Here is a 20,319-nt window from a genome sequence, read left to right as displayed (position 1 = left end):
CATCAAGAAATGAACAGTTGGTTTTGCTGGTTACCCAAATGATCAAACTGCACTATCATTATCAGGCACCTTCTCAGACCAGTAAAGATGAATCATATGATAAGTGTTAGACATTAACATTCTTCTTTTTTTTAAAAAAAGCTATTAAAATAACAAATTGCCTCAACATTTAATTTTTTGTTATATTTAACGTGGAAATGTTAAATGACAAACACTGATTGGTCATGTGGCAATACTATACTTTTCTCTTTCACAGATGTGTTTCTACCAAATTCAGCTCATTCTACCTCCATGAGTCAGTCTGATCTCAACAAGGAAAATCAAAAGCCAATATGCAAATCTGACAAATTTGCAGAAGCAGACTCCCATAAGAATTCATCTTTAGATGAATTAGAAGAAGGAGAAATTATAAGTGACAATGAAAAACCTGAACCACAAAGAAGTTTTGACAAAAGTGCCAAACCAAGAGCTTCTACAGAAGTGCAGAACACAAAAACTAGCCCAGAAAGTAGGGAAAGCTCTGTGCGTTTGGATAAAGACAATAGGAAGATATCCTCTATGAAAATGCATCAGACCAAAAGCAGATGGAACAGAAGACGAAGTGAATCTAGCAGATCTTCAAAAACAGAGAAGAAAGAGACGTCAATGAGCACTTCCAGCCTGGAAAAAATAGTTCCAATCATTGTCACACCCTCTTCTGTCCGAGAGATTATGCACATGTTACGAATGATAAGAAAACATGTAAGGAAAAATTATATGAAATTCAAGGTAAAATTTTCATTAATACAATTTCATAGAATTATTGAGTCAGCAATTTTGAGTTTTACATCACTAATTAAATACCTGGACTTGTCCAAAATATCTAAGTCAGTGACTACTTTACAGAAGAATCTCTGTGATGTTATAGAATCCAAACTCAAGCAAGTTAAAAAGAATGGCATCGTGGATCGTTTATTTGAACAGCAGCTGCCAGATATGAAAAAAAAATTGTGGAAATTTGTAGATGAACAGCTCGATTATTTGTTTACAAAACTTAAGAAAATCTTTGTAAAGTTTTGTGACTCCATGAATGTTGGCAGTGATAGTGACGAAGGAAAGCTTGAAAAGAAAAGTAAAGAGAAAGCACGATCTTCACACTGTCAGAAGGGGAATATAAACAACTTGGGCAAAGAAATGTTGAAAGAGAAATCCCCCAAATCAGAAGATTATGGTTCTTCTAAGTATTCAGTAGGTTGTAAAAAATCTGAGGAAAAACATCAAGAGCAAAAGAATTCCAATAGTAACACAATAAAGCATGACATTAAAAAGACTGCTAACACTTCCTTTGATAATATGAAGAATCCTCAATCTGAAGCGCATTCCTTGGAACCAAACTGCCTGAGCACCCCAAAGCCAGGAAAAATTGAAGGTAGCGCCACAGAGGATGCCCAGACATCCCAGCTTGTGCCTTTGAAGCCAGAACGCAGTTTTGAGATTCTTACTGAACAGCAGGCGTCTAGCCTTACATTTAATTTAGTGAGTGATGCACAGATGGGAGAGATATTTAAAAGTTTGTTGCAAGGTTCTGATCTTTTGGACAACAGTGTTAACTGTAATGAAAAAAGTGAGTGGGAGTTAAAGACACCAGAGAAACAGCTGCTAGAGAGTCTCAAATGTGAATCTATACCAGCTTGTACAACTGAAGAGCTCGTTTCAGGGGTAGTTTCTCCCTGCCCTAAGATAATCAGTGATGACAACTGGTCCTTACTGTCATCTGAGAAAGGTCCATCTCTGTCTTCAGGGCTTTCATTGCCAGTTCATCCGGATGTGTTGGATGAAAATTGTATGTTCGAAGTGTCCACTAACATAGCTTTAAGTAAAGATAATGTATGTGGTTCAGAAAAGAGCAAGCCCTACATTTCTTCCATACTTCTTGAGGATCTAGCCGTCTCTTTAACAGTACCATCGCCTCTGAAGTCAGATGGCCATCTCAGTTTTTTAAAGCCAGAAGCTTTGTCTAATTCAACGCCTGAAGAAGTTATTAGTGCCCATTTTAGTGAGGATGCCTTACTGGAGGAAGAGGACGCATCTGAACAGGATATTCATTTAGCCCTGGAGTCTGATAATTCAAGCAGTAAATCAAGTTGTTCTTCATCATGGACAAGCCGGCCTGTTGCTCCAGGCTTTCAGTACCACCCTAACCTCCCCATGCACGCTGTCATAATGGAAAAGTCCAACGATCACTTCATCGTGAAAATTCGGCGTGCGGCACCATCTACCTCCCCTACTCTTGTACAGAATACAGTGGCTGATGAATATCTGCCGAGAGTGGAAAAGGAAGCTGATGAAGCAGTGGAGGAAGAATATATTTCATGTCAGAACAGAGTTTTTAAATCTGTGGAGGAACTGAAAAATTCCAGTAAGAACGTTGATGGCAGATTAGTTCATGAGGAACAAGACTGTGTGATACAAACAGAAGTTCCTGACATATATGAATTTCTTAAAGATGCTTCAGGTAAAGTGAGTCAAAGTACCGAAGAGGCTGAAGAATGTTTGAAGTTGCATCAAGTATGGGAACCAAAAGTGCCTGAAAGCATTGAAGAATTGCCTCCAGTGGAAGAAATTCCACATTCTGTTGAGGATCATCTTCCAAGCACATGTATAGACCTCACAAAAGATCCAGTCACCGAGACCAAAAAGTTGGGGGAATTAGTAAAAGTAACAGTTTTAAATATTGATCAGTTGGGATGTTCTGGAAGTAGTGTGGATCAAAATGCTCCAGTATTAGACAATATGCAGCCTGAAACTGTTGATACTTTTATTGACTTGACACAAGATGTTTCAAGTGACAGTAAAAATGAAGGTAACCATCCTGCTATAGTTGTTGAAGACTTGGGGTGTCCAGTGATATGTGTCGATGAAGATAACTCGAAGGAAGAAAATGTGCAGGTGGCGAACAGGCCTTTGGAATGCGTCATTGAGGAGGCCTGTATCGATCTAACCTTGGAAGCTTCCAGTTTGGATGAAGTGAAAAAGGATGATTTAAACTCAGAGTCAGCATTGAATTCCAACAGTTCAGAGTTGCCTGGGATGTTGGATAACCCTCACAAAAAGAGAAGAAATCTTTCTGATCTAAATCCTTCTTCTCAGAAAAAACAGAGAAAGGAAACAGACTTAACCAGTAGGGAAAAGACCAAAAAAATTACCCAAGACTCTGGTGAGAATGGTAATGCTCATCGAAGGAAAGCCAGTAAGAAAAAGGCCCCTTCAGTGACTAAAGACCCCTCATCTTTAAAGGAAAGCCCAGGGACTAAGGATGCGTCAGCAGCGTCTGCCACTTCTTTTACAAGCCTTTCTGCAAAGAATGTTATTAAAAAGAAGGGAGAAATTATAGTTTCGTGGACAAGGTAAGAATCTTAAGAGACTATTAAATCACCGGGAAATTTTGAGACACCAGAAATCTATCATGTCATAGTTTTATCCCAACTTAAAATACGTAAAGGGATCACTTCAAAAATGGCCAAAGTTGGTAGAAAATACACTCTAGGATACAGCCCAGCTGTACTGTAGAACAGTCTAGAGCAGTGGTTGTTGACCAGGGATGTGTACTGGCATGATGGACAGAACTTTTCACTATGTTTACCTCACTTTTTCAATGGAAAAAAGAAATCTTTCACTCATAAGGGACCTAGTGTACACAAATTTTCTTTAGAAAGGAGGAATGACAGGTGGTGAATAGGACAAAAAGTGTGAGTAATTTGAGTTTTCCCCTGAAATTAGAAGTTTCAAAAAAAAGTTTTATAAGTTTTGTTGTATTTTAATGTGAACTTAAAAATGCAGATGTAAAGACCGCATTTCAGATGTAAAGGCAACCACAGTTGTGAATCATTAAGCTAGAGGAACATGATCTCCAGGCTGGCTAGAGTGTATAATGATACTGAATTTTCTTGAAATTGGGATCAGTTTTAATACCTCAGTCCTCCATGCTTTCATTTCAGGTAACCTGTAGATGGTAAAATCTCAGAGATTGTAATAACAAACATTGGTTCAGACCATGTAGAAAAAGCAAAGCTCTAGGGATCAGAAGATCTGAATTCTATATTACTTTTTGGTTCTTCTCACCTATTAAGTCTGTGATCACGTTTGGGCCCTAACTTTATTAGTACTATTTACACACTACAGGTAGAATTTTAAGGAAATCTTTCATTCTTATTGTTAGAAAATACATTAGTGTATTTGTTTTAGAAAATTTGGAAAATATGTATGAACTCAAAGATTAAAATCATCTATAATCTTATCTCTCAGATAACCATTGTCCATTATTTGAGTATATACACTTTTCCTTTTTTGATGAGTTTTAACAAAAATGCCAATTCTTATTAGTAGATATTAAGAAAGTGGACTTTTTTTTACCTTTCTGTTCTAACTTACAGAAACTAATTAAACATTTTTTCCCCCTTCAGAAATGATGACCGGGAAATTTTATTGGAATGTCAGAAAAAAGGGCCATCATTGAAAACATTTACTCATTTAGCTGCTAAGTTGAATAAAAATCCATATCAGGTAACTACCCAAATTTTACATCTCTATTGTTTCACAGATGGTACTATTCTAAATACTTGGATTTTATTTTTAATGTGTTTAAAATAAATATATATTTATTAGCTAATGTCTTTAAAAGTATTGCTCTTTGGAGAATTCCCTCGTCATCCAGTAGATAGGACTCTGTACTTTCATTACCAAGGGTGTGGATTCAGTCCTGGTTGGGGAACCAAGGTCCTGCAAGCTGCACAGTGGGGCCAAAAAAAAAAAAGTATGGTTCTTCATGTTCTTCAGGTAGAACTGTTAAAAGCTTGGTGAATGTGGAAGAAATTTGAAACAATCCTAATTCTTTTTTCTGTCATTTTACCATTTACTTATTTGATCTCAAGCAATTTTGTAGTGATACTTTCTTGCTTAAGAAAGTTTAATATTGAAAAGTTAAATAGCAGTTACCTTTATTATGAAGATACTTTGTTTTTCGAAACATTACTTTACCATTATTATTAAAGGTAGCTTTCTCTGTCTTTAAATGTTTTCTTTTTTTTTTCCACAAATCAGAAGGCTGACTTTATTTTTTTTATTTTTAAAAAAATTTATTTATTTTAGATGTTTTATGAAAATATTCATCAAAGATACAAAAATATATTATCTCAATATTTACAATTAACCCTCATTTTAAAATTTTTCAGGTCTCAGAAAGATTCCAGCAGCTAATGAAGCTCTTTGAAAAGTCCAAATGCAGGTAGTTAATGGTTACACTGTAGGAGGCTAGTAAAGTAAGTGTTTGACACAGTACCTATTCGGTTAATGGCCTGTTAGTCACTGAAGATGTGAGTGGTGGGTGACAGACATCCAGTTGAGCTCATGCTTCAGTCACAGGTTGGAGGATGATTGCTCATAAAGTCTTCTAAGTCACCTATCTTAGAAGGTGGGACGTGCTCAGTGAAGCCTGCTGCAGTTAGATTAGGATAGCCTCTCTCCTCCACCTTCTGTATGCTCATGAGTCTAAGGCGGGGGCAAATCCATTTGATGATTGATAAATTTTTATAGATAAAGAAAAGAAAACATTCTTGAGGGAATTCCCTGGAGGCCCAGGGGTTAAGACTCTGTGCTTCCACTTCAGGGGGCCTCAGTTCGATCCCTGGTCGGACAAATAAGATCCTGTGTGCCATATGGTGCAGCCAAAAGAAAAGAAAACATTCTTGAATAGCAGTGTATTTCATAGCCAGTGAAGTCTGTGCAGTCACTGTAATTTAACATTTTTCTCATTTTTAATTGAGTGCTAAAATACTTTAAATACAAAACATACATTTAAAAACATGAAATCCATTGTCATCTGAAGAGGTGACACAATTTACCACATTAAATTATTAATATGTACACAGACATGTTTCTTTAAGCCATTCTTGTACAGATTTATTAAGGCAATACGTATCAGATTTTTTTCTTTAAGGCCTAGGCCAGTTGCCTAACTATTTTGGATTTTTCTGTAAGGAAAATTGTAAAGATATTTAACAAATCACTATTTTTCAGTTGATTTGTAGTCATAGTTATTTGAATCCAAAACACCCAACTTTATAGGTAAATCTTAATAAAAACCATATTTGGACATTGATCTCATTGTGAGGATTCTGAATATTTTTGAGTTATAAAAATCTGTTCTTAAACTTAGTATGAATTACTATCTTTTAGATAATCTGTTAATTTCAGTATCCTCTTAGAGCAACTAGTTTGTTAATGAAATCTTCAAAAGATACTTAGTAGTTTATGTGAAGTTAAAATTCTATATATGTAATTCAGAATGTAAAATTGAATACTGGGGAATTTGAAGAAAAAACGTATTCTAAAGAACCTTAAAAAAATAGTTTGATGCGAAAATTGCCTGATTATTTTTCAGATTCATTATAAATAAATTTAAATTTTTTCACTACCTTTAGGAAATTAAACTGTGGTTTTATCTGAACATTGTTATAAAATGTCACTTCCATTCTCTTTTTGAAGATAATGTCCATTCATGAAACAATTAAATTGTATCTGGAAGTGATGTTTATTAGTTTGAAATTTCCAAATTCCATTGCAAATGTACAATTTTTTCATGGATTTGATACTTGACATTTTATTTGCTTGCATGATAGCACAAATAGTATGTTATTTCATTACTAGTTTGTTTCTTTGCTGATTTTTTTTCTTCAAGTACTATCAGTTCAGTTCAGTCGATCAGTCGTGTCCCACTCTTTGTGACCCCATGAATGGCAGGACACCAGGTCTCCCTGTCCATCACCAACTCCCGGAGTTCACTCAGACTCACAAGTACTATAGTCTCATTAAATTCTTGTCAAAAGGAGAGTGTAATGATAAAGTTACCAACCTGATTCTGTAAAAAGCTAGTTCTTTAACCACCAGTATTATCTAGGGCTTCCCTGGTGGCTCAGATGGTTAAGAATCTGGTTGCAACAAGGGAGACCCAGGTTCAATCCCTGGATTAGAAAGATCCCCTGGAGAAGGTCATGGAAACCCACTCCAATATTCTTGCCTGGAGAATCCCATGAACAGAGGATTCTAGCAGGCTAGAGTTCATGGGGTTGCAAAGAGTCTGACATGACTAAGTGACTAACACACACACACACGCACACATTGTCTAAGTAGAAGTCACTTGAAAGAACAGCACTTTATGAAATGATCATATCAGAAAACAGAATCATAACTTTAGCATTTTCTTATATTACAGATAAGTTGCTGAGTTTCTTGGAGTCTTAATTGATAGTGCATACTACACAAAAGCTTGGAATTCTTCATGTTTTTAATGGAGCAGGAGAGGGCAGTTTTATGACATATTTGATTACCAGATAATAATCTGCATTTGTTATTACTTGCTGACTCTTAACTTCAGGCCAACATGGTCAACTTGTTCCTGTCATCAATGTGACTGCTCACCTGTTACTGGTCAGAATATTTATTTCTAAGCAGGTTACAACTTACTATTAAGGTAAAAGCAACAATGAAACAGTACTGAAATCTTAGTTTTGATATTTCAAAGAAATGACTTTCTTTTCTAGATTTTTAAAAATAGTTTTGTAGCATTTTAAACTTAACGATTAGTTTGTTTCATCCATTTTTATTTGCTTTTGTAATTGCCTGTCCTCATTTTGTTAAATTGTAAAATAATTTAAATAGTGTATCTGTAAATATGTATAATTATAATGATGTAAAATACTTTGTGTGTATATGTGTGGGTGTATACACACACATGAATGGCTGTGCCTAGCCAAGGATTTTTTTATTTGTATAAAACTTTTTGTATAAAGTTTGCTTTCATTACCAGTAATGTATAAATAAAACCATGTAAAGTTCTGTTATATTCTGATTAGAATGTTTCTTTTATTGTGTATTAGAATGTTTTATTGTGTTTAGATAGTAATTAAAATGGAAAAAAGATAAAATGCCCAGGGTCCTTTGGGGCTATTTTGAAGTGGTTCTTGGTGGAGGCGTGGCTGGCTAAATGTGCTGGAGTAGATTCATTGGAGCAAACCAGTTGCTTTTGCCTGCTTTGTCACAGCAGGTACTGGTACAGTGAACAGTGCCCCAGGGGTCCTCACAGACAAAATCAGGGCAGTGCAAAAGTTCCTTTTGGGTGAAGATCTGGGAAAAGCAGGTAAGGATTGCCTAACTATGCATTATTTATCCATCCCTCTCTCTTCATACTGATGGTACTGGTAGGTTACAGTCTAGGCTTGGGGCTCTGAAGTTACTGAGGAAATTGCCATTTCTCCCAGTTTCTGCATGGGAAGGAAGCCCTGATCTAAACAATTACTTGGTAGATAACAAACTGAAATAATGAACTGGGGTTGTATAGTTCTGGGCCTGTCTGCCATAAAGCTTGTCTTTTCCCCTTTCTTTCAGTCCTCAGCCTAGCCAAGCCCTCAGCTGGCCCTTAGCCCTTCTTCAGTGCATACTGTCACTCAGAACCCTTACTACCGGGTAAATGGGTTCACAAGCCAAAGTAAAGAAGCAACTAAGAGATACCACTGAATCACAAGAAAACAAACTGGATTACATAAGACCATAAAGATCTAAGATAAAGCCAATAAACACTAAAAGGAAAAAAAGATTTTGGCAGTGTGGTGTAAGAAATAACCAAGTAGAAATATAAAAAACATTTAAAATAAAGGTAAAATGGAATGAAAATAGAGTGGATACAGATGCATCTCTACAAACAAAGCTAGTGGAGGTGATGGAATTTCAGTTGAGCTATTTCAAATCCTCTGAAAGAGCTGTACTCAATATGCCAGCAAATTTGAAAAACTCAGCAGTGGCCAGAGGACTGGAAAAGGTCAGTTTTCATTCCAATCCCAAAGAAAGGCAATGCCAAAGAATGTTCAAACTACTGCACAATTGTACTCATCTCACATGCTACCAAAGTAATGCTCAAAATTCTCCAAGCCAAGTTGCAACAGTATGTGAACCGTGAACTTTCAGATGTTCAAGCTGGATTTAGGAAAGGCAGAGGAACCAGAGATCAAATTGCCAACATCCGATGGATCATTGGAAAACCAAGAGAGTTCCAGAAAAAGATCTACTTCTGCTTTATTGACTATGCCAAAGCCTTTGAGTGTGTGGATCACAACAAACTGGAAAATTCTTCAAGAGATGGGAATACCAGACCACCTGACCTGCCTCCTGAGAAATCTGTATGTGGGTCAAGAGGCAGCAGAACTGGACATGAAACAACAGACTGGTTCCAAATCAGGAAAGGAGTACATCAAGGCTGTATACAGTTGTCCTGCTTATTTAACTTGTATGCAGAGTACATCATGTGAAATGCCGGGCTGGATGAAGCACAAGCTGGAATCAAGATTGCTGGGAGAAATATCAATAACCTCAGATACGCAGATGATACCACCCTTATGGCAGAAAGCAAAGAAGAACTAAAGAGCCTTTTGATGAAAATGAAAGAGGAGAGTGAAGAAGTTGGCTTAAAACTCAACATTCAGAAAACTAAGATCATGGCATCTGGTCCCATCACTTCATGGGAAATAGATGGGGAAACAGTGGAAACAGTGAGAGACTTTATTTTCTTGGGCTCCAAAATCATTGCAAATGGTGACTGCAGCCACGAAATTAAAAGACTTGCTCCTTGGAAGAAAAGCTATGACAAGCCTAGACAGCATATTAAAAAGCAGAAACATTGCTTTGCCAACAAAGGTCTGTCTAGTCAAAGCTATGGTTTTTCCAGTAGCCATGTATGGACATGAGAGTTGGTCTATAAAGAAAGTGGAGTGCCGAAGAATTGATGCTTTTAAACTGTGGTGTTGGAGAAGACTCTTGAGAGTCCCTTGGACAACAAGGGGATCAAATCACTAGATCCTAAAGGAAATCAGTCCTGAATACTCATTGGAAGGACTGATGCTGAAGCTGAAACTCCAATACTCTGGCCACCTGATGTGAAGAACTGACTCATTTGAAGAGACCCTGATGCTGGGATCATGGCAGGTGGTCCCATCACTTCATGGGAAATAGATGGGGAAACAGTGGAAACAGTGTCAGACTTTATTTTTGGGGGGCTCCAAAATCACGGCAGATGGTGACTGCAGCCATGAAATTAAAAGATGCTTACTCCTTGGAAGAAAAGTTATGACCAACCTAGATAGCATATTGAAAAGCAGAGACATTACTTTGCCAACAAAAGTCTGTCTAGTCAAGGCTATGGTTTTTCCATTGGTCATATATGGATGTGAGAGTTGGACTGTGAAGAAAGCTGAGTGCCGGAGAATTGATGCTTTTGAACTGTGGTGTTGGAAAAGACTCTTGAGAGTCCCTTGGACTGCAAGGAGATCCAACCAGTCCATTCTGAAGGAGATCAGCTCTGGGATTTCTTTGGAAGGAATGATGCTAAAGCTGAAACCAGTACTTTGGCCACCTCATGCGAAGAGTTGACTCATTGGAAAAGACTCTGATGCTGGGAGGGATTGGGGGCAGAAGGAGAAGGGAGATGGCTGGATGGCATCACTGACTCGATGGATGTGAGTCTGAGTGAACTGCGGGAGTTGGTGATGGACAGGGAGGCCTGGCGTCTGCGATTCATGGGGTCGCAGAGTCGGACACGACTGAGTGATTGAACTGAACTGAACTGATGCTGGGAAAGATTGAAGGTGGGAGGAGAAGGGGATGACTGAGGATGAGATGGTTGGATGGCATCACCGAGTTGATGGACATGAGTTTGAGCAGACTCTGGGAGTTGGTGATGGACTGGGAAGCCTGGCGTGCTGCAGTCCATGGGGTTGCAGAGTCAGACACAACTGATCGACTGAACTGATGATACGAATCTAGAAGTGGGATGAAGGACATAAGTAGATGTCCCAGCATTCAAGTAACACACAAGGTCAGAAGAAGAAAAGTTAAAGATTGAGACACCATAGGGTGCCCAATGGCAAAAAGTACCCCATATCTAGACACGTACTGAAATTAGGAATATTAAAGATAATAAGAAAAATCTAAAGACTTTTAGATAGTAGATCATTGTGCGAAGAACAGGAATCATACTGACCTTACTCTTTTGAAGGGCAATGCTTGCTGTAAGAAAACTATTTTTAAAGTATTAGAGCTAAAAAAAATTTTTTTTTTCTCTAAACCTCTTATAGTTTTCTTTATTCGGATTAGACATTTCATTTATAGCAGTTGTTAATTTATATTGTTATTCACATGTGAAAGTTCAGTAAGATTTATCACTCAAAGATCCACATTGTAAACATTTTTGAAGAGAGTACTCCATAAAAAAAAAAAGAAGCGCAGAAAATGTTTCAAGAGCTAGGGGTTGAGTGAATTACCTGATATCTTGGTGATGTGTGTCTAGGCAGACCTCAGGGATATTGCAGGTTTGGTTCCAAACCACTGCAATAAAGCAAGTCATGAGTCTTAAGGGGATCTCGCTTCTGCCCACAGGAGTTTATATCACCAGGTGTGAACAAAATGACATTGTGATTACTGGAGACCATTGAGAGCACAAAGGCGGAGGCTATGAACCTGTGCCTCTTTCTCTACCCTGAGATGTTTATTCTCGCTAACCTTTCTGTTCCCTTCTGTTTCATACCTGAGTGTGTTTTAAACCTACTAATGACTCCACAGATTCAGCAAAACTTTTGGTGTAAAAGTAGGACTTTTAGAAAAATAAACAAAACCAAACTTGTCTTCTATGACAGTGAATCCTCAGCCTCTGGTATGCTAATTTTTGCTGAACCCTCGGGTGAGTTTTGATGAAGCTCAACCCAGTGGTGCTCCTGTGTTTCCCACAGCTGTGCAGTGCCAACATTACTGACCTCATCAGGACATTTCAGTTACTTCTTGAGGTTTGTAGAGTTATTTGTTCTGTGCCTGTCTTAAAGATAATTCACTTAGTTGCTCAAAGTCTTAAAGAGTAAAGATTAGATTGATTCATATGCTGAAGACTTTTTAAAAAATCAGATGTATGGTTGCATTTATTTATTTATTTTTTCTTTCTAGCTTGAACATTTATTTTTTTGAGTAGGTAACACATTTAGAGAATTCTGTGTAAAAGTATTCATCTCACCTCTTCCTCATCATGTTACCTTCCCTTGAGGCACCTAATGTTAGGTCTTATTTTATATACCCTTATAAACATATGAATTTAGTATTTGGATTCTGGTAAAATGCATTTAAGGTTTTAAATTCATTACTGTGCAGGTGAACTTTAGGAGTAAATGTCAAGGGCTTTCTTGGACAATATACCCAAAACTATGCAAATACACATATTAATACATTGTGTGATTTCACCTCTAGTTAATTCTGTCAGTTTGTACTTGAGGCTAGTGTGCCAGGGTAGTGGAAATTTAACCTCCCCACCTCAACCTGTCTACCTGTCATTATCATCCTTTCTTTAAATATATGGGCAGATGATACTTAGGAATGATTTTATGTACTTTCTATATATTATATGGAAAAGACCAGGCTTAGAAGTTTGCCTCAGAGCTGTGACTTGAAGCCATTCTTGTGTTCTAGTGACACCACTGCTCTCAACTCCTCTAAGGTGACAGTAAGATTATGTACTCGAGATGTGACGAACGAAAGATTCTGCAGGGCTGGGAGTTAGAAGATCTGGTCTCTGTTTGCCTTGGGCAAATCATTTGACCTCGCTGAATTCAAACACTTTATAAAACTTTGAGATGGGTTTCTAAGGTTTTCAGATTTTCTACTGGAAAAAATAAATTTTTTCCTGAGCTGCCTGTTTCAGCCTAATAGAATATTGCTAGAACACATAATCTACAGACAGGCACAGCCCCCTCTTGGTGGTCTGAAAATGTTTAATTTCCTTTTGAGCTCTTTCTCCTTTCAGCCTGACATGATTTGCAAGAACACTTGGGGTTTGATTGTCACTCTATTATTACTTGTTCCCATTTGGTGAGGCCAGACTTGCCCCAGGCAGCTCTTGATGAAATTGGACATGACCCATTGATCTGTGACATCGATTCACAGAGCAATCAATTGACTGAAAGAAATGCACTGAAATTCAAATCACTGTAATCACCCACAAATGAAAAAGGAAAATTCTCATTTGTTTCACTTTTCATTTCCAAATATGGTACACTAGGAGGGGCTCCAGCCTCATGCCAATTAGGAAAAAACAAGAAAATTTGAAAGCACCAAAGGACATCTTGACCTCAGGGGAGGACTAGGTTAGACTCCATTGATCAAAATTACTGAGCTTATTCTGAACTGGTCCCCACAGCCAGCAGGTCAGAGCCTTTATATCTGCAACCAGCAGCAGTTCCACTAATTAGCCACACATGGTCCAACTTGAAGGTTCTTGTAGCCCAGTCATTTTTTTATCTACTCCTAAGGTAAGTGGTAAATATATAGCATCTCTTTTGTTTGTGAGAAATACAGGAAATTCCTGTGGGGATACAAAGGTAGTATTTGAAGTAAAACTCAGAAAAGGAGCACCAGCTTCTTTATATTTTATTTGATAATGAAAGAAAATTCAAGATTATTACTTGGACCTGAGGAAACAAATATTTGTCTAAAGGATCTCACTCTTGCATGCTAATATGCATGATTGCTTTTATGTTTCATGTATTTCCTATTTCCAGTTTTCTTGCTATTTAAAAATTATAATTTCTATATTTTAAAGAGATAGTGGCAAGAAGAACATTAAATAGTTTAGGATTTCTAAATCGAGAATAAGTTGATAAAATGAGTTAGCTTTTTCACTTTCAGGTTTTTATATAAAATAGAAGCTCTAGACTTTTTTTTAAGTGCTAAAGGAGTTAGTTTTTAATAAAGAATAATGGCCAGATATTATTAAAGGAATAATTATGGGAAAGGACTGAAACTCTTTATGAGAGGATAGAACTTAGTAAATTATTGTTTCAGTTAGTGAGGCAATAGTACAAAATTTTATAATCTAACTTTTATTTGCAAGTGGTAGATATGACTACATTTTGAATTTTTGAATTTTGAACAAGTGATGAAGTAAAATACTGGAGAAGGAAGTGGCAACCCACTCCAGGGTTCTTGCCTGGAGAATCCCAGGGATGGGGGAGCCTAGTGGGCTGCCGTCTATGGGGTTACACAGAGTCGGACACGACTGAAGCAACTTAACAGCGGCAGCGTGGAGTAAAATAGAAAAGACTCATTAATACCTCTGCTAGATTCTGACAGGTACCTACTGCTTTTAAATTTTATTTTAAAAGGTGTTTATGCATATGTATGTACATACAGGTATGCATTTATATAAATGTGTGTACTAGTGGAGAATCAGTCGTGCTTCCTTAGAAGCGTGTCCTTTATCTTTTTGCCTCTGCCTTCACGCTCTTCCTTCCACCCTCATGTTCTCCTACAGACCTCCAGTAACCTATATGAACTTCCTCATGTGTGCCTTCTGGGTCTTCTCTCCACACTTAGTCACATATATATACATCTCATATACATATATGTACATATATATGTTTATAGGACTTTATTCAGTGAGCTACAGATGAGTGAATTTGGAAAGAATTGACATCTTTATAAATGTTTAGTTTTCTAATCCCTGAGCATGATCTATCCCCCCATTAAATTGATTTAAATAGTGGTATTTGATATTGTCAACTGTTCTTTCCTTGAAACTCTGTCCTGCTTTGGTTTCAGTGACTTCACCCTTATAGTTTTCCCCCTCTTTCTCATTGGCCGTTTCTCATTTTCATTTGTAGACTTTTTTTTACCATGCTGTTTCTCAGGGTTCTGCCATTGGCTTATTTTTCCTTTTTGTCCCTAGGTGATCTCAACCTATTCAATAATTATTTACAAATGCTTATTTATCTGTGGTTTGCATCTTTTGTTGTTATTCTCTAGACCCAAATACCTTCTGGACATCTCCACTTTTGCTATTCAGTTTTGTTGGGTAAAATCTAATTTTTTCCCTAGTTATAATTTCTGGTATTGATGTACTTAAAAAGCCTCCTTCTATTTCAACATTATAGGACATTCTCTTTAATTTTACTTCAATACTTCTATGGTTTAATTGTTTTACATTTAATACTTTATTCCATCTGGAATTTACTTTTGTGTTTGGAGATAAGTAGGGGAAATATAACAATTCTGTGGGTTTTTTTCCTCTTATATTTTTTATTTGATATTCATAACTTTTTCACTGTCCATTTTATATGTTACTGGGAATTCCTGGTGACTAAGTACTGTGAAGCCTGAATGAAGTATGTATTTATTGTTCATTGTTGAATTCCTTGCTATCTAGCACAATGCCTATATGATAAATTATAGTACACATTATTGAATAAATGAATTGTGGAAGGAGAGGATTGTTTCATTATTAGTTTAACTTAACACTTACCTGTTTTTCCTCTGTTTCTTTCATATCTGGAAGTCATCCACATTAGAAACCTGTAAACCCTCAAGTATTTTAACCTCATTGAACCTTGAAAGATGTCTTGTTTTTTTCAAGGTGAACCCAATGACCCATTCATGTCAGCTATGCTTTGATTCTTTCACAGCTCCCAAGCTTGCTAGCATAGCAGTTATATTCACTTTTCTTCTAAGTAAGCAGAGCTTCCATGAAAATCTTCTGTTCAGATATGGCTTTGTAGATCTAATCATATGTCATTGCTGGTACTGCTTCTGAGCCTGCTTAATCTTTACTGCTACCCTGTGCCAGTTCCTGAGGGTTTATTTGGCTGAGTTCTATTCTCTCTACTTGTATTTTCAGTCTTGCAGTAGGAGCCATCGATAATATATAATGAGGATCTACTTGGTTTTAATGTTGATGATTTTTCCAGTGATAGAGTCAAGGAGCTGAGTTTTTAAAAAGAAAAGACAATTCAGTTCACTCTTATTTATTGATGCCTTCATATGTCAAGATCAAAATGAAATAGAAAGCATCTCTGTCTGTAAAAAGAGTAGCTTTTCAGAAACGAGAACATAGGACAACTATCACAAAGCTCATTTTAGGCACGGTACCAAGTGAGTAATACAAGCACTAGTGTTGTATGAATTCAGACATGGGAAAATCCCTCTGACTTGAGATGGCTGGGGAAGACTTCCTAAAGAAGTTGAGACTTCTTTAAGACCCTGTAGGATGTATGGTAAATATGGCATCTCATATGTTAGAAAAATAAGCAAAATTATGGAATAGAATGTACTGTACAAATATAATGGCCAATGAGTATACTAGAATGACAGTCAACTTTGTGTAGGAGAGAAGAGGATAGGAAGGAATTGGGTTGGACTGGGGAGGGTCTTTAGTATTTTTTCCAAAACCTATTCCTTAGAAATATTTCAGCAAGCATGAACCATAAGTATTAGGGCTGGAAAATCCTTCATAGTTTTATTGACATGAAGAGAGGACCTGCTGTATTGATCGTGTTTTTATATATTATACCTGGATTCTATTAATCTTAGTGTTTTCTGTATGTTTCAGACATTAGTCTCTTACCATGGGGGATTGGAATTTATTGGGTGGCATCTTAGAGGACGTTCACTCCCACTCAACCATGGTGGGGAAAATCTGGCTGACCATCCTCTTCATTTTCCGAATGCTGATACTTGGTGTGGCTGCTGAAGATGTCTGGGATGATGAACAGTCAGCATTTGCCTGCAACACCCAGCAGCCAGGTTGCAACACTGTGTGTTATGATACTGCTTTCCCTATCTCCTTGATCAGGTTCTGGGTTTTACAGATCATTTTTGTGTCTTCTCCCTCTCTAGTATATATGGGCCATGCACTGTATAGACTCAGGGCCTTTGAAAAGGAAAGGCAGAGGAAGAAGTCACAGCTTAGAGCCCAGATGGAGAATCCAGAGCTTGAATTGGAGGATCAGCAAAGGATGGATAGAGAACTGAGGAAATTAGAGGAGCAGAAGAGGATCCAAAAAGTCCCATTGAAAGGATGTCTGCTGCGTACTTATGTCTTACATGTCTTGACCAGATCTGTGCTGGAAGTAGGGTTCATGGTAGGCCAATATATTCTCTATGGGTTTCAAATGCACCCTCTTTACAAATGTACTCAACCTCCTTGCCCCAATGCAGTGGATTGCTTTGTGTCCAGGCCCACAGAGAAGACCATTTTCATGCTCTTTATGCATAGCATTGCAGCCATCTCTTTGTTTCTCAACATACTGGAAATATTTCATCTGGGCATCAGGAAAATCATGAGGGCACTTTATGACAAATCCAGCAGTGAGGGCATTGAGGATGAAAGGAGACTTCCGTTCCATTTGAAAAAATATTCAGTGACCCAGGAGTGTATGACTTGCTCTCCCTTCCCTGAAAAAATCTCCCTACTTCAAGCCAACAATCAACAGCAAGTAATCCGAGTCAATGTGCCGAATTCTAAAACCACGTGGCATATCCCACAGGCCAGGCAACTTGATGTAGACCCTTGCTATAGTAAAAAAGACTGGGCTGAGAAGAATCAGCACAACGGACAGCTCCATGTCCACAGCCCATGTCCCTGGGACGACAGTGCTAGAATTCAGCACCCAGGACAGCAGCCAGACCATTCTTTATTTGGCTTGCAGAATATAAGACCTCACTCCTGGCTAGGTACAAAGATGGCTCCTAGGCATTGTCCATCACATACAACAGGACCCTGGGAGCAGTCCCAGGACCTACAACCCTCAGGGGAACCTCTTGCAGACTTGCACAGTCACTGCAGACACAGCGATGGCAGCATGACAGACAGCAGGGTCCAAGAGGCAAGAGACAGATCTTACCCTGGCAGTCGCAAGGCCAGTTTCCTGTCCAGACTGTTTTCTGAAAAGGGACAGCTGTACAGTGACTCAGGAAGCTCCACTTCTCGAAATAGCTCTTGCCAGGGCTTTCCACACCGGGAAAACAGCCCCTCACTTCTGCCTTCAGCCCCTGGGCGAAGAACATCCATGGTAAGTAAGGTCAGACAATCTGACTGATCATGGAAATTTCATAAGAGGTGTCCCCCCTCTGGACTCTTCTTAGCCTTCTCTTCCTTTCTTAGCCTTCTTATCCCTTCTTAGCCTTCTCTTCCCTCCTTCTTTGTGTGTATATGTGTGTGTTGAGAGAGAGAGCGAGGTTAATTTATGGAGTGTTAAATTCATTCAGTACATTCAGTTAAGCTCAATTCATAAAATAAGCTTATTGAAAACTTTCTATCAATTAGTCTTATAAGTGCTGGTATATAAATGAATCACCATCTCTGCCATCAGAGCTCTCTGAGCCTGGATGGGAAATTAGGTAAACATATAAATGGTCAAGTGTAAGTGTGCATGTTAGAGGGTATAGTGGACAAAAGGGGGAGAGGTCAGTTCTTTACAGACAGGTCAGGAAAAGCTTTATAGTTGAAATTACTTTTGAACTGAGTCTTGAGAGATATGAGTTTCTCTAGACCTGGGAGGACTGGGGTACATGGAAGAAGGCTATCTCAGTACAAGGAGAACATGGACAAAAGCTGAGAGGTGTGATAAAGCAGAGCTGTCTGGGGGCCATGTGTGTCTGGAGCACAGGGTAGTAAGGAAAACTTCAGAGATAAAGAAGACTGGAGAAGAGGGCATGGAAGCTTTGCAGGGAGGCAATGGAGAACCCATAGTGCTAGATAATGTATAACAGAGGAGTGCTTGGAATGGAGTTGCACTTTATAACATAATATGGAAAATATAAATCAGAGGAGGGATCATTTGTAACCTTGAGTTGCCCTTGTCTCACTAAGGAAGGAGGGTGTACTCCACTGTTTTAATAATTCTGGCATTTAAAAGTCATATACAAACATTTGTGACATATTCCACAAAGACTAAAATCAATATTGTATTGATTTTAATTCTGTTCTCTGAAAAGCCACAATGGAATAAACATTCCCTGGCTATCATAGGGCACAATGGATATTTACTGTGGATTCTTCTTGATTCTGGAAAAAAGAGTGACTCATGTTTTACCCACTGCTTGCTTCTAAGAACTTTATTTTTCCCATTAAAAAGAAAAATCCCCCATGTTAATAGGGGAATTTCTCAGCTGATTTGCTTTGTTGAGCCCACACACTTGCTTTTTCCTTTGTTTCATTCTTTGTGTTAATAATAATTGAATCCCTCTACCCCAGTTTCATATCTTCTATGAATTTAGAGATATTTTCTTACTGCACTAATGCCATACCTTGAGAAGGAATCATCCTACCTAGACTTTCTCCCAAAATGCTTTTTCTTTTCAAATTTATACTCATTTCTGGAGGTTGATTATATTTAGGATCATTGTACGGGTGCTTGGAACCCTATGCCAAACTATGGGAGGGTTTTCCACTCTGGCTTGAGTTAGTCATCTGGAGCTTAAAAAAAATCTCCAGCCCAGGACCCATCCAATTCCAATTAAACCAGAAGCTCTGGAGATGGGATGCAGGATCAGTGTTTTTAAAACTCCCTTGGTGATTGCAATATGCCACCAGGGTTGAGATTCACCATCTTAGAGTAATCTTGCCAGTGACCCCTGCTTCTTATCTGCATTTGTGAAGTCAGTATGACAATTTTCATCATTTTCTGTCTCTTGTACCTCCTTCCATGTGAGAGAAGCCTTTGTATTGGCAGAGAACTGAGGGAAGAACGGCAGTGTTTAGTTGAGGCAGATTTCTTCATCTCAGATTATATTTTGGGAGAGACAGGCCATGCTGCAGAACTTGGAGAAAAGACGATGAGGGTGACAGGCCCTCTTTCTATTTTCATCTTCCCCTTTCTTCTTTGTTATGTTTCTAGGAATTATAAATAATGCCTGTGGTCACAGAGCTTTCCTACTAATGGTCACTTTCCCCCAAGCCTCTTTCAGAGTTGACAGGCCACTGCACTCCCCAGATGGTAGGGAGACTTGGAGATTGAGGTCACAGCTGTCAACTCCAGAGCACTGTGGCTGACACATCATACTTACTGCAAACAGAGGGAGCTTGCATGAGAAATTAGAGCAGTTGGGACTTACCCAGTGGCCAGTGGTTAAGACTTCACCTTCCAGTGCAGGGCAGGGGTTCGATCTCTGTGGGGTGAAAATTCGGTCCCACATGCCTCATGGTGCGGCCAAAAAAAGGAAAGACATTAGTGCATCAAGCAAAGGATTGTTGGCATCCATTTTCAATATATGGACTATAAACAGTTTTTTACACTGTATTAGGTCCCAGAGAACTGAATTTTTCAGGGTCAGTCAGATGCATTCTGATTGTAGCAGTTGGTGTTTCAGAATAAAATGAGTTCAAGTAGAGACCCCAGTTTCTTTGCCACACATTCCCCTTGCAGAGAACTGTCCTGCAAAAGAAATCCACTCTATTTTAAAAGGTCAGGAAAACCACCTGCA

The 20,319-nt window shown here is 38.2% G+C and overlaps 2 protein-coding genes across 6 annotated transcripts in view; both read left to right on the top strand.

Annotated features, from left to right (window-relative positions):
* Positions 1 to 7,877, top strand: part of CASP8AP2 (caspase 8 associated protein 2) — a 34,926-nt gene extending 27,049 nt beyond the window's left edge. For 4 of the 5 annotated variants that reach the window (XM_061427810.1, XM_061427814.1, XM_061427812.1 and 1 more), the window contains 4 exons: positions 257 to 3,386; positions 4,443 to 4,542; positions 5,211 to 5,297; positions 7,250 to 7,877. In XM_061427810.1, coding sequence (XP_061283794.1) covers positions 257 to 3,386; positions 4,443 to 4,542; positions 5,211 to 5,267 — 3,287 coding nt within the window. In that variant the 3' untranslated portion in view covers positions 5,268 to 5,297; positions 7,250 to 7,877. The remainder of the gene's footprint in view (positions 1 to 256; positions 3,387 to 4,442; positions 4,543 to 5,210; positions 5,298 to 7,249) is intronic. The other variant, XM_061427811.1, reaches the window with a different exon arrangement.
* Positions 7,878 to 7,960: 83 nt separating this feature from the next.
* On the top strand, positions 7,961 to 18,004 carry GJA10 (gap junction protein alpha 10). Its single transcript, XM_061427815.1, has one exon. The coding sequence runs from the start codon at positions 16,461 to 16,463 to the stop codon at positions 17,931 to 17,933; it is 1,473 nt and encodes a 490-aa protein (XP_061283799.1). The 5' UTR covers positions 7,961 to 16,460; the 3' UTR covers positions 17,934 to 18,004.
* Positions 18,005 to 20,319: the final 2,315 nt, after the last annotated feature.

The sequence above is a fragment of the Bos javanicus genome, chromosome 9 (assembly GCF_032452875.1).
Source record: "Bos javanicus breed banteng chromosome 9, ARS-OSU_banteng_1.0, whole genome shotgun sequence".
Taxonomy (NCBI): Eukaryota; Metazoa; Chordata; class Mammalia; order Artiodactyla; family Bovidae; genus Bos; species Bos javanicus.
Note: the sequence above shows the minus strand (reverse complement) of the source record. Positions and strands in the feature narration are given on the sequence as shown.